Here is a 27,182-nt window from a genome sequence, read left to right on the forward strand (position 1 = left end):
GAGAGGGTAGGAAGAAGAAACAGGAAGGCAGGTAGGAGTAAGAGACTGCTGCAAAGGATAATATTTGAACAGAGCAGAAAATCAGTGTCACACTTAGGTCATCCATCTCACTAAGCAAGACAGGATCTCAGTGTGAGTATCACGTCCAAATCTTCCCACTAGATGGTGCCAATCCAACCAACAGCAAACAAAAATACTTCATAAAATATACCAGGCACCACAGCCATACTTCTTACTCTTATTTTACCTGGAGATGCACTCCTGTAAGAAGCACGAGACTTGGCTCTGAAACTCGGACTGTGTGCAAGAAGCAGAGCTTTTTGTGACTTTCTTGTGACCAATTCCAAAGGCTCACAAGAGATGCTCTAAATTTGCCAGAGAAAACATCCAGAATTCCACAAACTACATTTTACCTATCACTGTCCTGTTCTGATATGCTCATTGATTTTATAAAGGCGAATTACCTCTAGAGCTTCTGTCATAATGCACCCCATAACAGCACAGATTCGCAGGGTTCCTTCAGTTTCCAGCTTATTTAATGAAGACTTCACTTGATCTATGGGAACAAGCCAAGCACCAACTGCAGGTGTTGCAGTGCTCAGGAGGTTCAGCTGCCTGTGGAGACAAAGAGAAAGGGGTGTTCACAGGCAGCAGCAGCAATGAGCAGGATTTTCTGGTGCTCTTATGAATGACAGCCAAATAGGTGGGACACTGATGCAAAGTAATAAACATAGACTTACTGCCCAGAAAACAAGAACTGGCAGAAAGTACCTGAGGCAATTTCTGTTTTACTCACTCACACACTCATGATTCTTCCCACTTTTGCTACTACAATTCCTTCCTTTTCCCATTTGTATTCCCTACTGAAATCACACAGTTTGAAATTCTCATCACTGACTGAATCACACATGAAGTGTTACATGTACTGAAGGACTTTTGCTAAAGGGCTGAGGCAAGAGTATTTTCTAACTTATGGCTTTATACTGTCAGACCGAAATATTTGGCAAATTCTACATACACGATGTGAAAAACTATCTTAGAAACACACATCTAGAACTTTACAGTGCAATGGCAGTCAGATCATGCATGATATCAGGTTGAATACCAAAAGCACTGAGCTGTTCTCTTCACTAGCATCTCACCTACACAAAACAAACATCTTCCCCTGCCTTTCTCCTTCATACATTTCCGTCTCACCAGAAGTTGTTAGAAGTTTTGGTTTCATTTGGCTTTTTCACTCTTCCTTTTTTCTTCCTTTAATTACATCTAACTAAGAATTTCCTAGCAGCACTTCCACAGAAAATACAACAGTAAAAAACTGAAGTCTTACTCTGATATATACAAACTCAAAATTATCATTTCCAAAGAAGCTTCAAAATTTATTGAAATTCCATTCAGAACCCACCAAATACAAATGCAATTTAACAAAGCAGAACTGCCATTTTCTCTCCTTTATATCAGGTAAAATTATACCTTGAATATATATGGGCTGGGGAGCGCACATTGGTGGGAGCTGCAAAACTAAACCAAATTTCTTTGATTGTCAACTTCATGCTGCAGGAGTCAGGGGGAGGAGGCATCAAGGGGATATCTTTTTTCAGATCATCTGATTCAACACCTTCATCCTTCAAAAACAAGGAATCATGAAGTTAGAAGGGAAATCATCTCCCAAAATTATTACACTGAAAAGCACGAACATACCATATGTGCTCATATTTTTTTTTTTCCAGAGGTATTTAGGCAAAGCAAAATAAACTAATGCTGTCCACTAATCCTCCCAAGAGACCCTGCAGAAAGCTGGAAGTTTAGTGTCTAAGCAAACAGGATGAGTTACTAACGATTTCTACCCAGTTTGAACATACCTGCTCATCTGAAACTGAATTTCCATTAATATCTGACGAGGGACTTATTCTGTCACAAGGGAGGTTATCTTCAGACACATCAGTGTTGTAGCCACTACCAGTGGGGGAATCTGAAGAGTTGTTTGATGCAAGCAATCCACCTCTCTCTGTGTCTCTTGATTTGCCCATGACTCCAAATGTGTTATACAGCACTGCCCCGGACTGTCTTCCCCCTGGAAAAATACCCAGACTGTAAAGGTTGGCAACACATCAACTGCTGTAAGTTATGGCCCATAGAGAAGATCTGTGCTTAAGCACAGAAATACACATGGTTTTGGTTAAACAAGGTGTATTACCATTCTATTCAACAACTTATCACTACAATTTTGAGCTTCTGATGCTTTTGAGCCTCTTCCACAAGTAGATGAAGAGTACTCACATAAAGACTTCTTAGATATTATTCACTGGAAAAAAAGTAACTGGGATGATAGAAAACACATGTATACTGTGGGATTTCTTTTACTTTTTGTAACTAGCTTTCCCTTCTAAGAGCAAAACTCTGACTCTATAATGCACTTCCTGTGGATAAGGTGAGGATTTGAGTGATGAGTGAAAGCATCACTTTTAACCTTAAGAAACTGATGAAAGTTTATATGAATTTATTTCATATACAATTATTAGTGGCACTTACAACTAAAAATATTTTCATTGTATAACCTATGAAATTTATTTACCACAGACATGTATTATTCAGCATCATCCAGATTCAAGAATTTCTAATCAAATAATTGCTAAGCCAGAAGACCTATCAACAGAATTGTCAGTAATCTCATAAAAAAACCCAATATACAGCCTTGCAAAGCTTTACCTTTTATAGTTAAATTTTCAATTCCACACTCAAACATTATCCAACCCCACTTCTCTTGACTAGGACCAATTCGAGCCACATCTGGAACAGCTTGCTGATCTGTTTCATCCACAAAAGTGAACTCATCCAACTCTTCCAAAGTAAAAAGAACTTTTGATTTCCCAAAAGGAATGGCTGTTATTGCACAAGTTCCAATATCTGTGAAAATAAATAGATAAATAAATATTTACAACTTTGCTTCAAAATGGAAAAAACCTTATGTCTTCCAAAAAGCTCTCTGAAGTTTAGAGTATTTTGGGGGAGTTATCCCTTTAGTGTTCCTCAAACAGGAGGGGGAAATAAAAAAGAAAGAATGTCTAAACTTGAAACATGAGCAAGAAAAAGAAGCACAAAAAGACGATAAAAAAAGCCTTTCTCCTGGTTTGTTAATATGGGCAGGATAATTTTTAAATTTGAAAAAAAAAAAAAACCCCAAACCCAAGGACTGAGCCAAATTTTAAATCACTTCTTACCTAAATGTCAAATACCTCAGGAAAAGAACTACACTGAGTCAATGATATCTCTTCTAATCCTTACTCTCTGCCTCCAGTTTGTAACTGCACCCACTTTTGAAGTAAATATGAGATACTAAGATCTTTAGAAAGGCTCTTCTCAAACCTTATAAATAGAAGATGATGACATTTCTTGGTTAGAACTCCAAAATTGGCCCTCTTGAATGTCTGTAGCATACTTGACAGGGCACTACTCCTAAGACTCTACGCACAACTAAATAAAAAGGGAGGTAACCATTTCAGCGTTCTTGGTTTTCGTTTTCCTCTAATTTCATTTGCTCCCTCATCTTTGCACAGCAGTGGGATTTTCTGTTGTTTATTTATTGTGTATTTTTTCATCATCCTGGCTTTACAGAGTACTTCCTCATGTCTGAAGACTCCTGTTCCTTATGGAGCGGAGTCAAAACTGGTGTAGATTGCATCAAAATTGAAGCAGTTTAACAAAAACTGCTTCTACTTTTGGTCAACTTTCCCTGCTTAGTTTTTCCCAGATCAGGAGTTATAGCAAAATTTAACTCATAGCTTCTTGAAGACATTTCCTTAACACAACCAACAAGGAAGTCAGTTGGGTAGATCTCATTTTCAGCTTTAGAGCTGTTATAGTTAACAATCTACAGGCTGTCATGCTGACATTTCTGGCACAACAGGCACATTATTGAAAGTGTTAGAATGCAGTAAGAAAGCAAATAAGTGTAATTCATTCCCTGCCAAAGGTGACAAGAAATGGTAGCTGAAAAGAGATTAGCTGGGAGGAAGAGAGCTCAGGCCTCAACTTCCAGCAGTGCAGGTCGATGTTTACAGGGCAACACATCTGCCACACAAACTGCTTCCAAGTTTGTCTTGACAGCTTCTAGTTTGCCCAAGTTTAAATCTAGCACTTAGTGGAATAATAATTCATCCCAAACTTCTTTTTCAAGTACCTGCAAAAGCTCTGGGTGCAAGTAGCTTTTTATCTATGTTGATAAAAAACCTACAACCAAACTACAAGATCAAGGCCAACTCTAACTACTTGCTTCTATTAAAAGTGACATTTCCACATAATGTCATAATATTGTTAAATACCTGTTGTATCAAGACCTCTAAGCTGTCCATGAACACGATGGATGTTCAGTTTAGCAGCAATTTCTTTTCCTTTTTCTGCTCCAGAATTTGATCTCAGTGAGCCAGAAGACTGGGGCTGCATTTTGCTGGTTTGGATGTAGCGATCGAATGTGACAGAATTCCTGCCAGCATCTGTGTTGTTCGAAGTCTCCTCAACTATACCCCTTTACAATATCAGGGAAGAAAAAAAAATGAAGCAAATCTCAAGATTAACAAAAACAATCAAATGAAACATGTCTGAAGTTTATGACAAACAGTGACATGTGCTATTGTTACCTGTTCATACGAACTTGAGTGGCAATTCTATCAAAACACAAAGCTACTAGGGAAACATGAGTCACTGTTTTGCTGGAAGAAACTCCTGGGGATTCATCCACAGATGCTTGTAGCAAACACAGGTTCACCTGCACACAGAATTCCATGAAAGAGTAAAGACACTTAGAAAGGTATGTTACATTAATCACTAATTTTGGACAGAACTTTGTCTTACACTTTCAGCAAAAAGAAAAATAAAACCATGACAACCAGAATATAATTTAAAGACATGGCACCAGTTACCTCTATGATGGTTCATATTTAACTACTGCATGTCTACCATCATAAAATTAAACAGCTCCAAAATTCAAAACTTCAGTTCTCTGGCACAAATGCACAGCTTCACTTCAGCTTTTGGGTAACAAACAGGGATCCAAAATAAGGGTCATTTTGTGAAGCATTTTTCCACTGATAAGCTAAAAAAAAGTTGTTACCTTTGGAACTGTAACATTGGCCTGAAGACCTTTAATTGTCACATTATCCTGCTTAAGTGAGAGATTGGTCTGTGCTGGTCCCTGGTTTGTTGTTCCTGTTGTGGTCGCGTCTATTTTTGTTCCTCTGATGTCTTGCTTCGAAGACAACTTGAAGAGGGGAGAAAAATAATTTATTAGCACAAACTCAAGAGTTGCTGAGCTCAGGAGTAACAGGATTTTTTATTAGCTTTGAAGCAGAAAGAGATTCTGACTTCACTTCGGGCAATTTACCATGACTTTCAGAACAAGGGCTGCAGCACTTAGACGTAGAGTAGGTCTAAAACCTAAGGGCAGCAGTGCCATTCTGCAGTAAACTTCAACAACCAGACTTCAGCTGGAAGTTCGAATTCTACACATGTAAGTTACACAAAATAACTTACTATGAAACAAGTTATTAGTGTCCACTACACTGTGAAGTCTAAGAAACCATAAAATATAAATATGGTCATTACCTTGGACAGAAAGAAGACCTAATTCTGTAGGACTACCATGCAATTCTATTTAAGTTAATTTTTTAAGGTCTCAGATGAACTGCAAAAAAAAGCCCACAGGCACTTTCACAGCTCTCCCTAACTACTATAAAACAATAAGTAACATATCACTGAGATAAATGTAATACTTAAGAATACTAGCTATAGTAATTTCAAAGAAGAGAATGTGTGATTTCATCTCATGTAAATTACTCTAGACCATCCAAAACAGAAAAACTTCTATCCTGTAAGATTCCTGGAGAGTCAAAGACAATATGTAAGAGTTGATTATGAAAATGCATGAAAGTATGCATTCCAAATTAATACAGTTATTAATTTAGCTATTATATCTCAAAACACTAAATTCAGTTATAACATTTTCTATGTAAGATACAGAAAAGACTATTTTCTCAAATCCATGTGGATTTCCTTGTTCTCTCCTCACATTTTCTGAGAAGCTGGTCTTGCTGTTCTGCACAGCATCCCTCAGGACTTTGCAGTGCAGGTCATCCACGATTGCTGCCGGGTGCCGGGAGCTGGCACAGTGCACCATGGCCTCAATGTACCTGCGAGGGGAAAAGAGCCACAAGAGACCATTGAAACTCCCAGTTCCACATGGCACACCGACAGCCACGTGCAATTAACACTACAGAGGGACAACAAGCACTGACAGACACAATGGGCACTTCCCATTCTTCCAGCCACCTCACAGGAAATGCAGAATTACATCCGGTGGGCACCAGGCCCTGCTGCTCCATCAGCCACGCTATTCATTCCTTTTACCTAAGCCTTTGGTGAACAGAACAGCTGTGATTTTAGACAATTTTTAGTATCATGAAAATAAAATTACCTATCCAGTGCCTCTGCTACAAGAGGAGTGAGAACTACATCTACAGTTCCTTTTACTTCCACGATTGCCGTGGTCCTTGTCTGGAAGACTGGGTGATCCAACGTCCATTCCTCTGTTATTGTTTCATCATCTGTATTCTCTGCAGACTTCTTATCCAAGGGAGTGTAAGGTGTGCTAAACAAGTCAAACATACATCAATGATCAGGCTTTGTAAAAACAAATACAAAAATGTTCTGGTATCATTTTCACTCTTAATAAAATCCACATAACAGCAGGTTTCTTCTACTGTATATCTTAGAAAGTACAAAAATGCAATCCCAGGGTAAGGCCTTCCCTAAATTCAAGTTAAGCTTCTGGCAATGAAATGGACACTTGCCATAAGCACCCCCAAATTAATCTAAATGAAATCACCATCCATAATCTTGAAAATGTATATGTGAAATGATTTAACGCTTGCACTGTGTACTTTCTGTTTGACCAAACGCAAATATTTCATAATAGAATGACCTGTTCTGAAATAGATCTGGTACTGAAAACTACTCCTGTAAATCAAATTTTGAAAGGGCTCGTGGGAGCCAAAATATTTCAGAAGACTATAATGAAAATCCTACTTTGAAAAATATGATAATAATGTCAGGCTGTGTTCAACTTACTTAGATGTTGATCCTGTAAGCTGCATGCCTCTGTCCAGTAATGAATTAGCTGTGAGACCCTGTTTAACAATCTAAGATAAAAGTGCAAAGAAGTTTATTACATTCCTTATATATATGATAAAAACCCCAGCCAAGCAATCTTTAAAAATTCCTCTTAAAGCTCTTTTTGTTAAAAAAACACTTAGATTCTTCAATATAGGATACAGGAACTTGCAGGTTTGCCTTTTAAATTCCTTCAAAAATCAGATTACACTGCTTTTACATAAACATTTATTTATTGCTTTTATAAAAAAACCTTCAAATACTAATCTACATAAGGTTTGCATCAACACAAACCTTTTCTGCAAAATGATAACAAATTCAATTCCAGAGTTCAAACACCTGTTTTATATCAAGCAATTTCCATTATGTTTCATATATTTCAGTTCAGCTCCTTCCTTAAGCATGTATGCTCAGGTCACTTTTTAAAAAATAAATCATTCCCTAAATCTGAGTTCCAATTTCATTCTGAAACAAAGCACTGAGAGCCTGAATTATACTTTATCGGTATTAAATGTACTGCTATTGCAGTTCTCTATAATGTATTTTAAACAAAATTCACATAAATGTCCTCCAGCTGCATATCATTCAACAGGCAGCATTTTTAAGTGCAACAGTGATAATTCAGAACACACATTCACAGAATTCTAACTCCTTTTTTTGCCCACAACCTTCCAGCCACTCAGCCCCTTGATCTGAAGTCAGAAATTCAAGGTATTATTTAACTAAAACAAAGGAATTTCAAGTTTCTTGTACTTACTTACACAACTGGTACTAAGCAATTTTAAGTTATTTTGAATTCTTACTCCTGCATCTTCCATACCTTAAAAGTTGGGACAGAGAGTTGCTCAAAGGATGAAGAACTTTCTTCACTCGTTGGCGTGTCAAGGTCTAAAGGGCGATGCAATGAGGATTTGGAAGTTCTTTTGTTAGTTGGATGCTTTACTGACCAGTTGATCACCTGGAACTGTGTCAGGTAATTTTGGTAACATGCCATTACAGGCTGCTGGGAAGTGATTTGCTCCCGTTCCACAGTCTTCTCAGAGTCCAGGACGTACATGTTGTCAGCGTGCTCATCATCTCCTCCCAGAGCTGAAACAAATGAAGCCTGGGAAGGATGAGTCTTAATTGGCAACGTTTTCATATCTTGACTGATTTCTCTATGGATTGTGCTTGTTAAGGGTCCCTCCACGCTGTGATAAATAGAGCCCCGACTGTATTCAGCTTTCTGAGCTTGCTTTTTTCTCTTCTTCCTCCCTGGATAGGTTCCCGGACCTTCATCACTGCTTATAGGCTCAAACTCTTCTGCAGCTGAAAAATAAGCCTCGCTATCCGCCATGGACATGCTGGAATCCATGGAGCGGTACTGGTGGAAGGAGTTGGAATCTGCTGACGGCGTGTAGGGGAAAGAGCCAAAGCTCCTCCTCTGCTTCGGGGAGTCCAGGACGTTCTCGTCGCTGCGGGACACGTCGCTGCTGAACTGCACTCCCACGGGCACGGCCTGCTTGTCCCCGTAGAAGGCCGCCGTCAGGCTCTTGGTGCTGCCCAGGCGCGTGGAGCACACGGACGCTTGTCTCTTCAGGGGGGACCTCATGGGGGACTGGCCCACGGGCCTCTCCTGCGGGCCGGGGGATGCAGGCCGGCCCTCTGCACCCTCAACCGTGACACTGGGAACACAAACCAACACTTCACTTGCTTATTTCATTACTAATGCTTCTCTTCCTGCACTGCAGCAGCATCAGTGATTCTGTGGCTCTCTACTAGCATAGCCATTATTTTCATAATGCTGGTTACATACTGAACTCTGCCACTTGTCTACATACAGGGCATGTAAAACCAAGCATTTAACAAGTGCTGGTATCTTTACATGCTGAATTTTCCACCTTGCTCAGGTAACCAGCCCCTATTAGGGGTCCAAATCAGCATTTAAACTAGGAAACACATTTCAGCAGCACCATTAACTCTTGAAAAATAGCTAAATCAAAGGTTTTTCTTAGAGCATTCAAGAGTTGAATTAGATGCCTACCCAGACAAGAGTACTAACCTTCCATGAGCATCTTCCCTTTTTGCACTGGGCAGGAACTCCTTCTGTCCCAGGTGATCCTCAGCAGTGGATGAGGGGCTGTCCTTCTCACCTGCAAGCAAGGGCAAGGCAGCACTGGAGCTGCTTGTTTCCTCTGAAGAGGAGGAGGAGCTGTGGGAGCGCAGCGGCACTTGGAGGCTCAGGTGTTGTGCTTTCCTTTCCACTTCTATCCCCACAGATCTGCAGTCCCAATCTTTTCTTTTGACACCATTTGCTTTACCTAGGATCAGGGAAGGAAAAGAAAAACTGAATATCTGGTAACACAACTGCAGTGGACTCTTCCCTGCATAAAATAAAAATTATTAAATAAAAATTATTAAATAGATAAAATATAAATTATAAAATAATTTATTAATTAAATAAATAATAATTTTAACTTATTAAATAAAAATTATTAAATAAACATAAAATTAATAAAAATTATTAAATAAAAGCCCTAGCTTTGAAATGCATGCACATATTAGCATGTTGTCCTGACAAAAATTAATAAAACCATGTCAGCAAAACATCAGATTGTCTCAGATGGCTGCTCTCTATATACGTAGAAGAATTCAAAAATCTCCTTTTTACTCAGCAAGGAAGTGCATGTTAATATAAAAACCCAGCACATGAAAGCTTGCTCAAGCTCTGCCCGCTCTTAGAAGGGGTCAGACCACAAGAGCACAAGCAGTTGTACTTGACTAATCAGATGTATAAACACTACAAATCACAAAATGTTAAGAAATTATATTTTTGGGCAAAATAGAGTAAAAATACAGTACGTCAATTCTCACCATCTAAAATTTTAGGAATTTCCTTAGTAATTATCCATTCTCCTGGCTGCAGTAAAGACTGCCCATAGAACATATCAGATTCTGCACTTGTGCTTGAGAAAGCAGAGCTGCTTGAAGGTGTCAGTTCCTCAAGTCTGAAAAAGTCCAGTCCCGTTAAGGTGCCACCAAAGAATCGACAACCACCGAGACAGCCACACTTGTTCTTGCTTCTCTTATTTCTCAAATTATCATCAGGCCACAAAAACCACAACCTATAAAAGGAAGAAGAGCAGAAAACAAATGAAAAACATGACCATGCTGAAAGCTTAGTGAAAGCAAGATGAACAAATAACCCTCTCAAATGCACCTCCCTGGACCACATCGCTCACCTCTTGGTTCGGTTATCGTGCGTTTCCAAGAAATGCCTCTGCACCTCGTGTTTAGAAGGATGATCTGCAGCCAAAGCAATGTCAGCAGTGATGAGGCCCAGGTTGACAGAGCCAGCTTCCAGCCAGTATGCCCTCCTCAGTATTGGCTGGAGGCCAGTTCTGCAGTTGTTCACCTGCTCGACGTACTGCCTGAGCTGCAGGTCCTGGATGGCAGCACTGACGCCTTCCCCGACAGACTGGTTGTGGAGGTTGCAGTTGGCAATGCGTATGGCACCCATCTGCAAACAGGATTTACACAGGAACTCGGACTATTTGTCAGTGAAACAAAGGAAGAGTGGCCTTAAACCAGTTAACACATACCAAACTACAGCCCAAAAAGATCTCAGTAAAATTCTCTCCGGGGAACCAGTTTGATTTGCAAGTCAACACACACACAAAAGAAGGCAAGCTTAGAAATTAATCCCAGCCACTTTTTACCTAACAAAAAAAAAAAAAAATTTACTTAGAAGCACCCTTTTGTAAACAAAACAGAAAACAACTGTCAATAGACACTGTCACGAAACTTTAAAAAACTTAAATCATTAACTTTTTCACTGTCATCTACAACCCAAAAAATTTGAATCTTTCAAACTTGTTTAGTCCTCAAACTTCAGATAATCTGAAGACATTGGACCAGATTTCCTGCATAGCTTGAGTCCTCTCTGAAATGCCACCATGAAGTACCTGAAATTTCAGACGGAGTTTGCCAAATCTAAACCAAGAAAAGCTGAAAGATAACCCAGCCATAGAAGAGCTACCCACAGGGTTAAAATTAAATTACTGTTTCTCATCTCTGTCACAGATTATAAAGGAAACCTTCTTTATTTTTTTTTTAATTTGAATGAAACACATTCAGGATATAATTTTCTAGAGTGGTTCAGGTTATTAAGTTGCCTTTGAAAATACTGCCATTCATATTTATGCCTACAGACATTGTTAATATTTATGATGGCATTTTTTAATATTGGATTCAAACGATTTGGAGACTCAAACTGGTTTTTTTACTGCCACAGGGCAGCAAGTCATTCAAATGATGAGATATCACGTCATTAAAAAAATGTTTAAAATAATTACCAGTGCCCTTGAGTTAGATTCTTGCTCATAATGTGAGGCTGTGCCCAAAACTTCTAGTTTTAAGTCTACCATTTAAAACTGCATTTATTAACTAACAGTACAATTACTACTCATTTATGTCAGCACGGTGGTTTTCTTCTTTACTGTTGTTACCATAACTCAACTGTATCTAAACTTATATTTTGCTACCCTGAGTAAATGATTCCTTTTTTTCCTGTGCAGTAGGATAATGGAGAGAATATCAGCTCTTCTCTGCACAGCCCTTTTTGAACAGAGGATTCAGTCAGGCAGTGGCATAAACTTCTCCCTTCTCTACCAAAAATACATCTAAATTCTCACAAGAGGATCTTGAGTTATCCAGCACTGACTTGCACATAATCCATATCAATAATTTCCATTTGCTGAGTTATTAATTCACAGCACAAGTTCTTATCAACTCTCAGGTACAAACACTGAGATTTATATTGCCCAGGGTGTTTGAAATTAATTTACACCAAAGCCACAGCTTCCACTTTTATTTCGGGAGACATACTCCCCCTTACCATTTGCCAACATAATTAATGGAATTATTAAATAGAAGCCAAATTGATCTACTCCTGGCCCAGCCCATGATGACTTTTTATCACTTAAAGTTTTAGAAATTCTGCTTAATTCATTGCATGCAAGCAAGCCATCAATGTAGGTAGATATTCTATCAAAAAACAGACAAAGTATTTTAATTGCTGTTTAGAGAACTATTTTTACCTTGATATTGGTGGCACAGCCATGTTCTACCACGTACAGATCTGCTCCATCCATGGCTAAGCGTGTCATCGTGTACTTTAAGTCATCCGATGTCGGGCATGGCCCAGGCACAGAGTTTGTCTGAAGGAAAAGAAAGAATAAAGGAAAAAACATATAAACATCTACTAGGAGCTTAATTTGGGCTGAGCCTTTTATTTATGTTCTGATAACATTAAGGGTGGATTTCTGAAGTGCTCAGAGAACCTGTGCCCGTGCAGTGAGCAGCAGGGATGGATGCAAAGGTACCTTTGGGTCACAAAAGCGGCGATCGATGCCGTGCTGGCACAGGATTACGGATTTGGGCCTCTCCAGCTCAAACTCCCGGCACACCACGTGGAACACAAAGGTCTGCCCCCATTCCAGAAGACAGGCAAGCTGTAAGCAAACAACAGCACATTGTCCATCACCACCCACACAAAATGGACTTGTGGCATTCCATGAGAACAGAAAACAACCCCAAGGGCTGGGATGTGGACAGGAGGCTTCAGCACACCCTCCTGGCTGCAGCACCTTCCTGCTTCTCAAGGCTGACTTTAATTCTTGTCTGCACCACAACATGCAAGACTGTACTTCCCAATGGAAAAGCACGGTGATATTAAACAATTTCCTAAATTATTTCTTAATAAAAGGCAGCAGCTTTTGCTCTTACAGTCAGCTGAGAACTTCATTGTAAAGGCAGAGCTCCCCCAACTTTATCACAAAGAATAGCTCAAGGTGCTTCATTACCATTCATAATTTAAATGTCAGATTTGCTTCTATAAAAGCAACAAAGTTACATTTAGCACAGGAGGAAACTGGCTCAAGAAAACACTGCTGATTCTTCCTAGACCTAGTAATTAGCCTATTGTTGATTTAAGTCTTTTATATAGTTAGCTCGCTCATAAAGGAAATGATTCATGACTGTCTGTCTCTTATGAGAGGGAAATGGGTTTTCTTTGGCTTGCCAAAGGAAAGGGCACTTAAAATCAGCAGTAATTTGAATGGAATTTAATCTGGCTATGGTAGGATCCCGCACAAAATCTCTCCTTCTCCGTTCAGTGTAGTCCCTTCACAATTTCTTGCAATACATCACGCTATGGAAGGAAAAAAGCCAATGAACCTGAAACAGCAAATTCAAGCACTGACAACTAAAAAAAAATACAATTCCATACAACTGAGAATGGCTTTATAAGGGAAGAAAATCCTTCAGTTGCATTAAGCCTTAAGAAACGTTTGTTAACCTTGGACTACTTTAAATCAATAAAGTTTAATTTTGACCCATAGAGCAGTGGAGCAAATCCTACTAAATGATCTAAATCTAAATCAGTGATGATCTAAATCAGTGGCAGCATTTTGGGAAGTACCACCACAAATGTATGTATATGTAGCAAGAAAACGTCTATTCTTTAGATTTACTAAACTTGCTTCTATGCCTTCTTTTATTTGCTGCAGAAATCTCCCAATTAAATCTGGGCTTAATCCTAGAAAATAATAGCAATTTTTAGAGGAATAAGAAGACGTAGAAGTGTCTTAAAAAATTAAAAATAATTAAAGCAAATAGTAACTACTAAATAGAACGTATGGACTTTTCTTGTGCCCCAGAAGAGACTGGCAAAGCAACCCTCCTTTAAAGATCTGGCAGACCACAGCAGAAATAAATGAGAATGATCTGTTTGTTGTACACTTGGAGTCATTCATCTAGGTGGAAAGACAAATGTAACATAAATGGCAAAATTAAAAGGGGTTAGTGCTAAGACTGACCTAACAAAATGCAATACTGGGCAAAAATTATGTTCCAGTGGGACCAAGGAGGAGAATTTATACAGTGAGCAGCCACTCCAGAGGCCTGTCCATACTATGCTCCCACAAATGATCTCATTTGCCTCCTGCTTTAAAACATCACTCTGACAATGGCTCATTTGGCATCTCCAGTCCCTTTACAGAAATTATTAGATTTTAAAGCTATAAAGTAAAGGTTACTTCAGGCACAGATCATGTGCTTTCCAGAAATCCACGCTACGCCAGTTCTAGAAGGAAGACGGGCAATACTTCAGTACTTCAGATTGGTTTCTGGATGGTACCTGTGGTGCTGTCACTTTGGCTGTGAGGCTTCCAGCCTGCACATCTATCAGCCAGGCATATTCCAAAGTGTCACTTCCCAGGGGCAGCCCTTCTGCAGAGAACATGGCATGGGCACGGAGCTGCAGGCCCGACAGGCTGATGTGACCCTCCCGGAGCACCTCATCCACTGCAGGGCGCTGCCAAGGACAAGGAAGTGAGAGACAACTCTTGGAAAAGATGCAACACTAGCTCAATTTTATCCTATTTATTTTACTGACAAAAAAATCTGCACAAAAATAAAGATTTCTACAAAATACACATCAGATTTTTCTTATGATTCACAAGGCTTAATGAAACCTTTGCACAACAGGAAAATTTCCACCAAAAAATAATTCGATTTTAACATCAACACAACTTCCACAATACAGCCACACAAACACTGACTGACCTGATAATTGTCATTCAGAAACAGATTCACTGGAGACAATACAAGCTGAAGCATTGTTTCTCTAAATCCTTTCTTCATCTCGAAACATAGCCTCTCCAAGAAAGCTGTAGGGCAGTCTGGACCATCTGGACTGCAATGCTGAAATAAAAGATAAACACATCTGTTTCAGAACCTGAAAGCACATAACATGGTTGAAACTTTACTATCAGCTGCAAACCTGTGAGCAGGAAGTACGCTGATTTTCCTCTCAGTGGATACTCAAGAATAAGCCTGTGCCACTTCAAAAACCTTTTCACAATTGCATAAACAGTAATTTAAAAAGATTGGGGTGAACCCAACGTTTTATCTGGATTATTCCTGGGGTTCCCTCAGAAGTCAGGAGCATAGAGCAGACTGCACCATTATAAGACAAATTTGCTAATCAGCAGAACAATTGTAATGGTCAGTCAAAAATATCACACAAATCATGTTCTGGGAAAAACAAAGGCATTAAAAAATTATTCAGTTCTGCCTCCCAGATAAGCAAAATCAATCCTGTCTCAAAATTGTTTAGACAGCCACAGTTTCAGCAGAGAGTATCTACACATTTTGGTATGTATGCTTACATTTTGGTAAGCACCACAGCAACTAAATGTTCCAGGCAGTTAAATGAGATTCCAGATTACAAAACTAAAAAAAAGAAATAAAAAATACATGAAGCAAATTCTTTTATTATTATAAAGTACTTACCACTGGCAATCTCCCATGCACTTTGTACAAATTAACAAGGACAGTGATATCCCATGGGCGCAAAGTAAGGGGGTGAACGGGCTTGACTGAAATTTCATTTTCTTTTCTGTCATTTTCCACTCCTACAGCTGTCCAGCCAGAGCTTGAGGATGTTGACAGAGACAAAACAGGGCTTGAAATAACCTCTTCAAAATCAGTGTACATGTCATCTTCCCCAAAATAATTTTCCTAGGAAAAAGAATTGTTATGATTATAGGGAAAACAAATGAAAATTACGCAGGCAATGAATTGAAATAGAAATCAAATCTTCTGGTTTTAATCCTCCCTAAAATAAGTGGCATAGCTATAATCTATAGCTAAAGGAACATAGGTACTTTCATGAAAGCTGGATAGCTTAAATGTGCAAATTTAGGCATTGTGCTTTGCAGAAAATGAAGGCAGCTCAGTAGTTCTCACAGTACTGGTACTGGAGACACATGCAACACAAGTAACTGAAATATTATTACTGACACTTTTAAACAGATTCTGTGCTTTTAAAGATACATAACAGACTAAGAACACAAAACAGATCCTGCAGGAAGTCACCCTCCTCCAACTTTCTGAACATTTTTTTCAGCAGGCTTAAAAGTCTTAAACATGCTTCTAAAATACTACGTCATAAACATTTCTTGCTCTGGTCTAAAAGCCACCTTCTGTCTATGCAAATCCTCTTCAATTATCTAAGGCCAAAGTAACACTGCCAAATTCTACTGGGAAACAGAAAATCCATCAGGTTTCTGGCAATCTATCACATCTTCTCCCTTAAAAGAACAGCTAAACTCTGAAGAAGAATTTTCTTCCAGAGATTTTGAATAAGGCAGACCCAGCAGAGGGTGGTAGGTGCTCCAGTAACTCACTCCTGACAACTCCTGCTGTGAATCCTTCATTTCCAGACAGTAAACCCTTAGCAAGGTGTGCTACACCAAAAAACTACCTCCCAAGGCTAGAAGGCTCAACAAAGCTGCATAGACAATGTGTGTCGAGGGATCTCTACACCATGTATTAAAAAAAATCAATGAAAACAAACTGAAAACAACCACAAGTCAGGAAAACAAACAAAAAAAAAGCCCTCCTAGAAATCTTTCAAGAGATGATGCCAGCACAGCTGGACTAAAAGTTCTAAACAGAGCCACAAAAATGCTAAAAAGAGCAATAGGTGCACATTTGCATAAACAAGCTATTAATCAAAAATTTATTTTGAGAATTAGAATAGAAAAGCTAAATTTCACGTGAGAAATGTGCACCTAAAAATGAAATCATTACAGAATCAGGGATCTAATGTAGCACTGTTTGCATTTATCTCCAGAGGCAAAAAGCACTGAAAGGGTGCTGCTTTGCTTGAAAAGCCAGAACTCCCCCATGAATTTATGGGCTTCAAAAAGAGGGTCCAATAAACAATTCAAACATGGCTTCATTTGCTCTGTACCAGGAGAAAACAAGTCTTCAAGATGCAGTACTGGCCTAATTTTAATCCTATTTATTTTATCGACAACATGAAAAAATAATGAGCATATTTGCAAGTCCTATACTCTACACAACAGTATTTTCTGCTGTTCCTTGCTTACATGCTATAGTTTATAGAAATTCACAAAAATTACTGTTTCAGTGAGTCCTTATATTGATCACCTGTCTCAGAAAATTCCTCAACCTCTGCTCCAAAATGCCACCCTCCAGAAGCATTACCTTAGCCTAGACTGGCACAGGTTGAACAGATGTTCAGAGAAAACAAACCAGTAAAAACCCACCAAAAAAAAAAAAAAAAAAAAAAAAAAAACCACAAAAATCAACCAAACCCCAAGCATTTTGCTGTTAGTCAAACAGAATTGACACATTCAACGGTCTTGGCTTTTGTCACCACAAGGGAGGGCGAGGGAGATAGGAAGGAAGTAAATTTAGACACCCTAAAAAAACAGTCATAGAAGACAAAACAGCAAAAAAAAAAAACAAACAAAACACACATTCTAAAGCATAATAGACTAATGCCAAGAAAAGGATGCATAATCCTTCTCTAATATTTACTGAAGAAGCTTTTAAATTAAGCTTATTCTCATGTCCTTCCCCAATCCCCTCCATGATCCCAACTCCAGAAATGTCATGGAATCTAGCTAAGAATAACAACACACTGGAGAACTTAAAATGCACCAAAAGCATGGGCTCTGGTGTAACTTGGCATAAAAACTGGAGTTTAGATTAGCTCTAGTCATGATCCTGAATTTTTTTTTATTTTACTAGTAGAAAACTGAAAGAAGAAATTTTCTGCACATGTCCAGAACATGCAGTATTTCTTGAAAGAATAAGTCTTCTCACAAGCCTGTGACAATAAAATTCATCCCAGCTATACCAGATCACCAAAGCAATTCTCAGCCAGAACTAGTGCCTACCAAAAGTTTGCATCCAAATTCACTTATTCTTCAGAATTTGAACTTTCCATGTTAAAACCAATTCTTTCCCTTTCCTACAAGTGGCCACCCATAAATTTGACCAGTCGTGCTCCTCTGCCTACCTTTATGGAGAGAAAGGCTTTGAGCAAGGGTCCATAGAGGGTTATCTGGGAATCTGGGGAGAGTTCCAGCTCCACGTGCAGCTTATCTGGGGGCAGCTCCGAGGGGTCAAGGGGGAGGCGGGTGGAAGCTGTGGGAGATGAAATCACGCTGTCGCTGGTTTTCTGCGACGGCCTGAGCACAGACAACATGGTTTCTTCCATTTCTGACACTTGGGAGCAAAAGAAGAGTAGAAAATAGATTCTGATTACAACTTAGACTTCTGTTGGACAAAGTTTAGCCAACAGGAATGTGCATTAAATACACAACTTTTGGCATCTAACTTGTATAATTACATTAGCATGTCTATGCTACAGATCTAGTTTTTCATCTCTACTATCTATGGGAAGACAAGAAACTATTGAATATTTTAGTCAATGTTAATTATGCAAGAGAAAAACAATCCCTGAAGTTCTGAAAAGAAAGTATTCAGTGTATTTATCTTGCTTTTGAAGTTAAACAGAGACATGCTTTCATTTCAGCAGAGCAGATTTCCCACAACCACACAGCTACTGCAGGATAAACAAGAGAGAATAAACATGCAAAGTGCAAAGCTGTACTAAAAATCTATTCTGAACTAGTAGCTCTGTAGGCCAAAATTTTGTCTCCAACACCTCAATTACTCTAGTCACAAAACAGTTTGGAAATTCAAATCCTGCTTCCTACCCCTTCTTTCTAGTTGGAGTTAGGAACAAGAGCGCCCAAAAACTGTCTTTCTTAAGTGAGGAAAGGCAATGAGAATGTAATGAGTAACTGGAAGTATTTTGGGGATATGAATTGATTGCTGGGGAGTAGAGAACTCCGTGGGAAAACCATCAAAAATTGATGCTCCAGCTGGAGGAAGATTTCAGGTGCCAGTTTAATGGGAAGAACTGGCACACACAAAACTGCAGACACATGCAGCCAGAAACCTCCAAGGCTTGAACTCCCAATTATTGTGTACAGTGCTTGCACCACCTTATGAGTTATGCATCAGCCAAATGCTGCAGTGAGATGACCACTTTATATGGAAACTACAGCTTTTGTAATGCAACAGATTTCTCAGAGTTTTATGGACTGACTCAAAATAAAACACAGATGCTGCTACTGCAGGTTCCATCAGCACCACAGAGTAGGAATGAGGTGGACTGCTGAATTAACCACTTGAGGAAGCTGCAGATGAATTACCTGTGTATGTACAAACTTGCAAATGCAGGTTTCAATTGCTACAAATATGAGGAAATGTTCGCAGAATGTGAGGGATGCACATTTGACACAAGCTGACAGTCTCACAAGAGCACTTCATGAGCATCTGCAAAATCAATCTCACCTTTTCTGCTTCACCCTCACAAATTAGAGTTCTTTTAGATGTGAATTGTTGAAACTCAAACCCTAAAAATGCCATCCAGCATGTCTTCTAACACCTGCTGATTGTGGCCCTTTCAAATTAGCCCTCATTATTCTTCTAACATTTCTCCTCCATCAATTCTGCTTCTAGAATCTCAACTGGAAAGAGTTTTATGTAACCCCATAGACCTCCTGCACACCTCCTCTGCATCTAAATTAACATACTTTAATCTCTGTGTTTATAACATTTTTTTTTGCAAGCACATAATTATAGGATGTTAGTTACCTAGAAATATTTAGACAGTTAAAATAAATTCTTGGACTTGAGAATCTGACTGACCAGTCCAACACTCATTTCTGATGGTTCACTTGAACAGTGAACAATGAAGTCACAGTTTGATATCCATAAAGGGAAGACAGTATTTTACATCTCATATACAATGTATTTAAACACTTAAATCATAAGATCAGATCACAACATCCAAAAATAAAAATAAAAAAAAAAACTTAGAAAACCTAAGGAACATGATATGGCCAAAAATATTTCACTTCCTATTTAATATCCTGGTGTTTAATATACCAAGTGATATTTTATCTTGTGCAACAACCTATTTAAGAGATCCACTTTGTTAAGGACAAGGAGAAGTGAACTGCAGACAGTATGCTCTTTTTTACACCAGGAACTGGGACACATCCTGAAATGTAGCAGCATGGAATCCTGTCAGGTTTTAAATCAATCCCAGTGCATTCTAATGATCAAAACACTCCCCTGAGCCATAAAACAGCAATTCAGTTCCAAGTTCATCTCTACAGATGGAAGCAGTGTGATCCAAAGTCCCAGCAGCTTCCCAAATGAACCAAGCTAACAAGGAAAAGGTAGTGACACTTACAGGATTGCTTTAACTGCTCGTCTGCCTTCTGAGGATAAATTGGGTGCCAGGAGTAGTCAATTGTAAACACAACACTTGGTACTGTCCAACATTCAACCCATCCAGCCCTTTCAAAAGGAAACAGCACCCTTTTATTTCAAGCACAATACTTCTTTTAAGTATTTTTAAAGCAACCTCAAAAGTTCATGAATCACAAACAAAGCAAATAAATAAGAAGAGTCAACATAAATATATAAATATTGAAATATCTCAATAAAACTCACTCTTCTTGAGTAATGTTCCTCCATTTGGGTTTGCCTGTTTTCTGACCACTTTGACATTCTGAAGAAATACAGGACTCAGGACTTATTTTATTGGGCTGACAATCCTTGACCAGCATAAAAAGGGAATATTTACTAGGATGGCAATCAGGCAGATACAAATGAAGATCAACATCTTCTCCCTAAAAAACAAACATCAGCAACAGGACAGTTAGTTTACATTCACTTTATGCACAAGGCTCAAGCTATTTTCATTTTTATATGTGCCACCATCTTTATTTTCTATAAAGGCATAATTAGACAAGAAATCTGTTTCCCAGCAAGTTTTGATGCAATCCCAAGAGCTCTACAGTTCTGAATGCTTACAATTCCAATAACTTTCACATCACTAGAGCAATCTATAAAACACTGGGCAGCTTTTAGTGATCACTGTTCTTCTACTGCAGAAATTAAATAACCAAAACAAGCTTACTCCACATCTCAACTAAATCACACTTTAAAAAGAATGAAATCTATAAAACATTGATTTCTTTGCTATCAAATTATACCAAATGAGCAACATCACCATCAACTAGTTTTTTATTTTTAGCAGCAGTAGACAGCTTCTATATTAAGTAAGACAAAAAGTACAGTAATTCAAAGAATTATCTGCATCTGTTAAAAACACTTTGTGATCATTATTTATGTTACAGAACCCCTTAAAAATCTGGAAGATTGCTTTCCAAAATGGTTTGGAGGTACCCAGTACAGTATTTGATTCTATCTTTGAACACACATTAGGTTTTCACATTCCATAAATAAAGGGGAACAGAATTCCAAGTGATAAAACACATACACACAATTTAAGTATGTATAATAAATATACATACTAAATGTGTATCTATATGTATTGTGTGAAGCATATGCATGTTTGTATTTTTCAGAAATATTTTCATTTTTGTGCATATATGTATATATAAATTACAACAGCCTATGATTAAATGCTTCACACAAGTAAACTGAAACCATTTACCTCTGGGTTACTAAAAGAAAAATTCTATGAATTGAAAGTGAAAAAGGTTATTTTTTTTCAGGAAAGGGTCTCACATTTACAAGACAAGTCTCACATTTATAACATCTCCTTACCCTTAAGGAGAATCTAGTATTGCATGTGGTTGGAACAAAGTCAGTGAAAGGCAGAGAAAAAACAATGTTCAGTGTTTCTCCACAAGCTGCTAGATAAACTGGGAGGGAAAAGGGAAAAACAAACAAATTTGTCACAATTACCCCCTATTTCATTCTTAGATAAAATATCAAACATAAGGTAGTAATAATTAAAAGATATTAAAGAACTCATGACACAGAATATTACCATTTAACTATGCTGTACTTGAAGTAATAAATTACTGTAATCAATTATTCTGAAAGTATTTGCTACCTACAGCTTGTTCTTTCTAAAAAGACACTGTACTTAGCACAAGGAAACTGCAGGAAAACAATAAAAATAACTATAATATATTGGTGCTTTTTTTACCCACATGGTTTTGGATGTAATTCTAGCACTTTATGTACATTTACACACACTGCATTTTGTTGATGATTTTTTGTTGTATATGCTACTTCTCCCTAATAAAAAAAGTGATCTCACCATTCTCCTGCTGTTTGGTGGAACAGTCAATCCAGTTGTGCTGATTTGCTGCCCAGATCATTTCAAACTGATGGAACATGACTTTGAAGTTCCACATATATGGAACAAATGAAAAAATATCAGGTGCGCTGTCACTGGACCAGTCTTGGATCAAATCTAGACCCACCCCAAGCAATGAAAAGTGAGTTAGTAGCCATCAGGTGAGTGATTCCTTAGCATTTTTGTGTTGGAGAAGATGATTTTTTGCCCTGACCACAGCAGCAGGTTACACTGGGCACTGTGGCACTACCCAGACAATGGCTCTGGCCTCACTCAGGGGATAACTTTATTAGCACGGCACCATGCTGGCGCTAATTAAACCTTCCTCCCAGCAGGGCTAATTAGCCCAGGCAGCACCGCAGTGATGGGGCTGTATTCTTTCCATTACTGCAGCTGGAGTTTCCAGCAGCAGTTGGGTGGTGCTGTTCCACCTTGCATCGCCTTCTTCCTCACAGCCAGAAGCCTGAGAAGCAAATTACTTTTCCTCATCATCTGTCAGCCACAGGGACACAATCCAAAGCCCAAGTAGTTGAAAATGAGCCAAGCAAAGAGAGATATCAGAAGAAATCAACATCATGGGTGACAAACTAAGCAAATCAGTAGCTGTGGTAAGAGTTCTAGTAAGAAATAAATTTAGGATCACTTAACTGCAAATCAAATCTATTTAGACATTAGAAAATTAAATTATTTGTACTTCTATTCAAATGTAAGAATACCATGTAGTTGGACATTCTATAGGCATCAGGAACTTTGTCCTCAGAAACAATTTGTTCCCTTAAATACGTGAAATCAGAGAACCTGACCTTGCACAACTCAGCAAAATTTGAAAAGAAATCCCAAAGAAACAATATTTGTCACATAACTTATTTAGCAAAGAGGTTACCTGTAAAGAAGCTCTTCTGAGCAAAGATGAAATGATAGGTTGCTTTATAGACCTCCAGCTCACATTGCCATGTCTGTGGCATGTTCCATATCCGGGGATAGCTGGCATTGATATGGAACTGTGGGCAAGAAATTAAAGCATCAGGATTACCTGAAAAGATGACAATGCCCGACCCTGTCTCTCAGTAGTTTTCACATATGTACCCTGCTGAATAATTAAAACTGTTTTCCTGCTGGGATGAACAGAAGGTACTTCCAGTTCCTTAATAATTTAATCTCTGTCTCTCCTTCTGTGTTTGAAGGTCAAGTGTTAGTGTATTCATTTATTTGGAAAGGTATAGTATGAGTTTCAGATACATCTGCTGCTGTAGATGTACAAAGCAATTTAAAATGTAAAGTTTTCATTAAAAGCACCACTTTTAGTGAAAAGGAAAAAAGAAAATATCCCAGAATATTTTTCAACCATCGATATATTGTTCAAATTTAAATATTAAAAATATCAATTGAATAAGATCATTTAAAAACCAATAAGAAGGGTAATCTACACAACCACAATACTGCAGAAGTTAAATATTAGGCAAACAAAAGATTAATGCAGCATTAAATATTACTATCTCAAGTAGTTCAAGCACACTTGAGTGTTTTTAAGTACTTGTGCACACACATCCTTTAGCAGAGCTAGTGAGCATAATTATTAATTAAGGCAAAGCGTGTATAAACACGTGGCTACATAGCAAATGAGGCAACATTTCTAAATAGGTAATTTATACACCAAGTTAGTGCTTTTTAAGTTGCTAAAGGTTACATACATGCACAATTATGTTGATATATATAAATTCCTTACATATTAAGGTCCTGCAAAACATATTAAAAAGGCATTTTCCTGCATTAAGAAACTAAAGACTGCTCCACGGAAAAATAAATATGTTCTTTTTAAAAAAATCCTCTGGAGACTGAAGCTTTGTGCTTATTAATGAACACTTACAGCCAGCATTTCTGCTTCCAAGAGAGTCCTGTACTGCATGCTGCTGGTGGCATCCACGTGGAGGAGCTGCCCTTTAATTGTAGGTGAATAGCCTGGCAAACAAAAGTTATCAAACGATCATTCAGACACAAGAGTTAGACCAATATTTAAACAATTTTTACCAGTGATTTCAGTAGCCCACTACAAGTAGTACCCTAAGGGACATTTCCCTTAATATCTTGCAGTAAACTCTACAAGGAAGTATTTTTGTTCCTTTCCTTAGGAATACAAATCTCAAGACTACAAAGGAAAAAGATAAAATAGAAAATATATTGACACACACAGGAATTAAGGTAACTGCTCAGGAAAAACAGTAGGGAAACAAATCAGGCTTAGCCTTAACTCACCATTTTCACTCACTGTCATGGGAATATTTATTTCCAAATAGGATCCTGCACCAACGTTTACATGCACAGCGTTTGTTTCCTGCATTGCAAGAAAGCAAAACAGTTCAAATGTGATTTCTAGGTTTGTTTATGCCCCTGGATGCCATTATCCACACCTGGACTAAAGCACCTGATGATTGAAGTCTTTCTTACCTTCAGAAAATTCACTAATGAACTATCAATACATATTGATACAAAATAACACTGTTTTTAGGCTTAAGTGCTGACTGAAGTCCAGCTAGAGAAACAGCATAAAATATTCTGATCCAAGGCCGGGGAGGACAGAGTAATTTATGTATCTGACACTACAATTCTAACCCTTTCAGTCCCCCCACAAAAGAGCAAAACAGAGGTACAACGAAGTGATGCTGTACCCCACTTAGAAGAGTAGCAAAAGGACAAGAAAAATCCCAACTCCTACACATACAAGTTTTGTGGCCCCCAATACAATCTCCTTATTCAGAAATATCACAGGAAATTGGGTTTTTTATCTACCATGGTGAGCTTCATCAGAATTTAAGATTGCACAGGACATGCCCAGATCATGAAGCCCCAAGACTGTAGGAGCTGGCACCTTTAAAGCTTAAAACAAACTTAAAGTAATGCCACTAAGAATACATTTCTGTTTGAAAGGTTTGCTCATAATTATAAAAAACTAAGATAAAAATCACCTAGCTTTTAAATCCATAGTTCTGTAATAAACACCTGAGACAAGTAAAACAGTACACACCCAAAAAGCACAGTAGACAAAGTTAATTTCTTGATAAAGTTTCATTATTTACCCTGTTCTTGGTAAAAAGCAAATCAATGGTGGCATCTGCAATGATATTCATTCGCAGCTCAAAAGCAAGGATCTGTCTTGGTTTCCCAGGCTGAGCAATTTCTGAGACTTTCATAACTTGGTAGTCTGGTGGGAAGAAAAACTTCCACAAGCAATCCCTAGTGGAGAAGAAAAAGAGAAAAAACAGAGTTGCTTTTTGTTCTCAGAAGAAATACATACTTATATTTGTGCATCTACTTGGTTCATTTAACTATCTTAGCTGAGAGGTCTTCACTCTGACTGGTTGTCTTTAGACAAGCAGTGGATGTGGTAAGGAAGAATGTTTGTTGAATATTTTTATCATTCCAGATTCATCTTCCAACTCATTATTGAAATCTCCAAAAGTGCCAATGGCAAGAAGTTAAAATTTGTGGCTTTTGTCTTCAAGTTAATTCAGAAGGCAAAGAAATCTTGTTTTTCTTCTTATTTCTAATCCTTGGTTTATAAAATCTGTTACAAAAGCATAGTAGGAAGTAATCTTTTTATTCTTCAGTTTGTGCATAAATAATGGATGTAAGCCCAGAAATGAAGAAAATACAAAACTTTAGACCTCAGAATGGAAGCCACATTTCTACAGATTTATAGCTGAACGTGCCATGAAATACCTGACAGGAAAGGCAGAGTGATGAAGCACGGACAGCAGAGCTTACATAGGTCTCAATGGGTGGAATTCCTTCCTGCACCCTGTTGTATCTGGCTGTTGTAGCAGCTTAAATGTTTCCAAACTTCCATGATCTATCCACAGCAAGATGCAAAAGTGTTCCTAGTATGTATCTAGGAACTCTATGCACTCTGCACTAAACTGCTTTCTACTGAGCCAGTTAAGATTATAAAAAGCAGTCCATTATAGGGCAAGCTTTATTTGGAGTATTAAAAGTATCATTAATGATTCATTGACCTCATATTTCTAGCCAAAAGTTCTAGAAAGCGACATTTTCTCTTAAATGCACTATCATATCTAATGACTAGTCTTTGGGCTGCCATCCTCACACTCCTGAGAGACAGGAAATCATAACAGTTTCACAGGAGAATTAGTGAAGGCCAAGTGCCAGCCTGTAATTAACAGGGGAAAAGAGGGAAAGCACTGCTTATGTCACTTGTGCTTAATAGTCCTTCACTCTCTAAACAACCCTATTGTCCTCACCAGAAACCCTCATGTGCAAAACATCCAGGGCCAAGTGAAGAACAATAGAACTCCAGCCTAATATTTTGTATTAAAATAGCTAGATAATAAATACTTTGGAGATAACATCAAGTAGCTGATTATGCTAAGCAAGGATAAATTATTCCTCCCTTAGTATTCTCATAGCCAGATTTCCGCTTCCCTAAAATTTTCTCATCAATATGCAGTTTATTCCCATATTAGCTAAGAGGAGCTTGATAAATCTAAGATAACCAATTAACAAGTTAAACCTTTTACTTGATAAACAGTAAAAATACTTTGCTTACAAAAAAGGAACATAATCTGTTAATTTAATAGTGAGAGTAATCCTAACTTTGGAAGGTCAACAAGACAAACACCAGTGAATTTACTAATCTTAAACCATTGTGGCAGGACTCTACTTTCAGACTTGGTCTGCCCTAAAACACACAAATTCTGAGCAATCACACAATGAAAACTTGAGAAAGCTTTCTCAGTAATACTGGATATTAAGATGAAAGCTGTAAATCATGGTCATACCTCTGCCTATCAGCCCAAGGCCCATAGTTGAAGTCTGTCCCTTTCCCACACACAATGTCCAAACCCCAGCATGGTGGCAGGTCCTGTAATTTGCTGTCTTCATTGCTGGCTTCTCCATCATTACTTTCCTCTGTCTCCTCTGGTACAAGACCTGTATTACATAAAATATT

The 27,182-nt window shown here is 38.2% G+C and overlaps 1 protein-coding gene across 2 annotated transcripts in view; it reads right to left on the reverse strand.

Annotated features, from left to right (window-relative positions):
- KIAA1109 (KIAA1109 ortholog) overlaps positions 1-27,182 on the reverse strand; it is an 87,003-nt gene that overhangs the window by 38,942 nt on the left and 20,879 nt on the right. For both annotated transcript variants that reach the window (XM_041411920.1, XM_041411921.1), the window contains 29 exons: positions 27,013-27,163; positions 25,294-25,450; positions 24,473-24,551; positions 24,087-24,178; positions 23,103-23,220; positions 22,181-22,336; positions 21,679-21,776; positions 20,557-20,735; positions 20,294-20,400; positions 18,041-18,249; positions 15,499-15,726; positions 14,770-14,907; positions 14,342-14,518; positions 12,528-12,656; positions 12,243-12,362; positions 10,386-10,663; positions 10,018-10,268; positions 9,206-9,464; positions 7,985-8,828; positions 7,123-7,193; positions 6,470-6,643; positions 6,065-6,185; positions 5,111-5,257; positions 4,638-4,765; positions 4,323-4,525; positions 2,710-2,907; positions 1,863-2,074; positions 1,474-1,625; positions 465-615 (listed from right to left, as the gene is read on the reverse strand). In XM_041411920.1, coding sequence (XP_041267854.1) covers positions 465-615; positions 1,474-1,625; positions 1,863-2,074; positions 2,710-2,907; positions 4,323-4,525; positions 4,638-4,765; positions 5,111-5,257; positions 6,065-6,185; positions 6,470-6,643; positions 7,123-7,193; positions 7,985-8,828; positions 9,206-9,464; positions 10,018-10,268; positions 10,386-10,663; positions 12,243-12,362; positions 12,528-12,656; positions 14,342-14,518; positions 14,770-14,907; positions 15,499-15,726; positions 18,041-18,249; positions 20,294-20,400; positions 20,557-20,735; positions 21,679-21,776; positions 22,181-22,336; positions 23,103-23,220; positions 24,087-24,178; positions 24,473-24,551; positions 25,294-25,450; positions 27,013-27,163 — 5,327 coding nt within the window. The remainder of the gene's footprint in view (positions 1-464; positions 616-1,473; positions 1,626-1,862; positions 2,075-2,709; positions 2,908-4,322; positions 4,526-4,637; positions 4,766-5,110; positions 5,258-6,064; positions 6,186-6,469; positions 6,644-7,122; positions 7,194-7,984; positions 8,829-9,205; positions 9,465-10,017; positions 10,269-10,385; positions 10,664-12,242; positions 12,363-12,527; positions 12,657-14,341; positions 14,519-14,769; positions 14,908-15,498; positions 15,727-18,040; positions 18,250-20,293; positions 20,401-20,556; positions 20,736-21,678; positions 21,777-22,180; positions 22,337-23,102; positions 23,221-24,086; positions 24,179-24,472; positions 24,552-25,293; positions 25,451-27,012; positions 27,164-27,182) is intronic.

The sequence above is a fragment of the Onychostruthus taczanowskii genome, unplaced genomic scaffold (assembly GCF_017590055.1).
Source record: "Onychostruthus taczanowskii isolate IOZ18803 unplaced genomic scaffold, ASM1759005v1 scaffold38, whole genome shotgun sequence".
Taxonomy (NCBI): domain Eukaryota; kingdom Metazoa; phylum Chordata; class Aves; order Passeriformes; family Passeridae; genus Onychostruthus; species Onychostruthus taczanowskii.